The sequence below is a fragment of the Drosophila biarmipes genome, unplaced genomic scaffold, assembly GCF_025231255.1.
Source record: "Drosophila biarmipes strain raj3 unplaced genomic scaffold, RU_DBia_V1.1 ptg000019l, whole genome shotgun sequence".
Taxonomy (NCBI): Eukaryota; Metazoa; Arthropoda; class Insecta; order Diptera; family Drosophilidae; genus Drosophila; species Drosophila biarmipes.
Window position 1 is genome coordinate 514622 of NW_026114537.1, and position 1299 is coordinate 515920.

Genomic DNA, 1299 nt, shown 5'->3' on the forward strand with positions numbered 1-1299 from the left:
GCGCCGTGGAAACTAGATTTAATGTAAAAAAGTAGAAAACCGAGGGACTGTAGTTTGTTTGCAGTTTATAGCTAAGAAACGAGTCGACAACCCTCCTCACGACAAATTCAAAGGATTCATATAAAATCTTAAAAAAAAACTTCATCGAAATTATACAGGCCAGTAACTCAATCATTTGCAGACATGGACCTCACTGCAGAAAACCCTGTTCCAGCCAAACGGGCTACGCAACAGGGCCGCAAGAAGTCTGGGCCTAAGTTCGAGCTGACAGAGGCGCAGAAGTTAGACATAAAGGAAGCTTTTGATCTTTTTGATAACGAATGCACTGGCTACATTGAGGTCAAAGAGCTTAAAGTGGCTATCAGAGCTCTAGGCTTTGAGCCGAAAAAAGAAGAAATCAAGCGGATGATCGCGGAGATTGACAAGGACTGCAGCGGACGGATTGTGTTCAATGACTTTCTGCACTTAATGACTATGAAGATGGCTGAGAAGGACACTAAGGAGGAGATTCTGAAAGCATTTCGATTGTTTGATGACGACGAGACAGGGAAAATATCCTTTAGGAATCTGAAAAGGGTGTCCCGCGAATTGGGCGAAACACTGACGGACGAGGAGTTACGCGAGATGATTGACGAAGCTGATTTAGACAACGACGGTGAGGTTAACCAGGAGGAGTTCCTGAGGATAATGAAGAAAACCAGTTTGTATTGAAGATCTATACCGTTGTCGGGCTTTTGGATGTCCTAAGATACATTCTCTCTTGTGAATTCTTTCCTTCGTTGGTACTGTATGAAATTTAATGACATTTTCGAAGGCTTATATAATGAAGTTATAAGCCTGTAAAATTCATCAATCTTTTTTTTTAATTTAATTTTTGGAAATCAATAAATTGAATGGAATATGTATTTGGTTTAAGATAATACAATAAAAAATAAGAAAAGGAAGTTAACTTTAGCAAGCCGAAGTTTATAACCCCTGCAGTTATAAGAAATAATCAACGTTAGTAACACAATTTTAATGGTTATTGCTAGTTTCAGTAATATCAAAAAAAAAATTTCATTATTTCTCTGATCGTTTCTTTGACAGCTATATGTATGTTAAAGTCGTCGGATTTTTAAAAGTTTTAATTCAAATTTCTTTAAAATATAATATGATATAATTTTTTTAATTTTTTTTTCCCGATAATTTTTTTGGAAGCTATAGGATATACAGTGATGGGAAAAATAATAGAAACGAATATAACTATTTCACTTTAAGGCTTTTTTTAAGTTCTACCTTTAGGAATATTTATGAAACCCA

General features: G+C 35.6%; 1 protein-coding gene across 1 annotated transcript; it reads left to right on the forward strand.

Moving 5' to 3' along the window:
* Positions 1–954, forward strand: LOC108033063 (uncharacterized). Its single transcript, XM_017107226.3, has one exon. The coding sequence runs from the start codon at positions 184–186 to the stop codon at positions 709–711; it is 528 nt and encodes a 175-aa protein (XP_016962715.1). The 5' UTR covers positions 1–183; the 3' UTR covers positions 712–954.
* The last annotated feature ends 345 nt before the right edge of the window (positions 955–1299 follow it).

What these genes read in the sequence shown, in the direction of transcription:
- LOC108033063 (XM_017107226.3), top strand. Translation starts at nt 184, where the DNA reads ATGGACCTCACTGCAGAAAACCCTGTTCCAGCCAAACGGGCTACGCAA.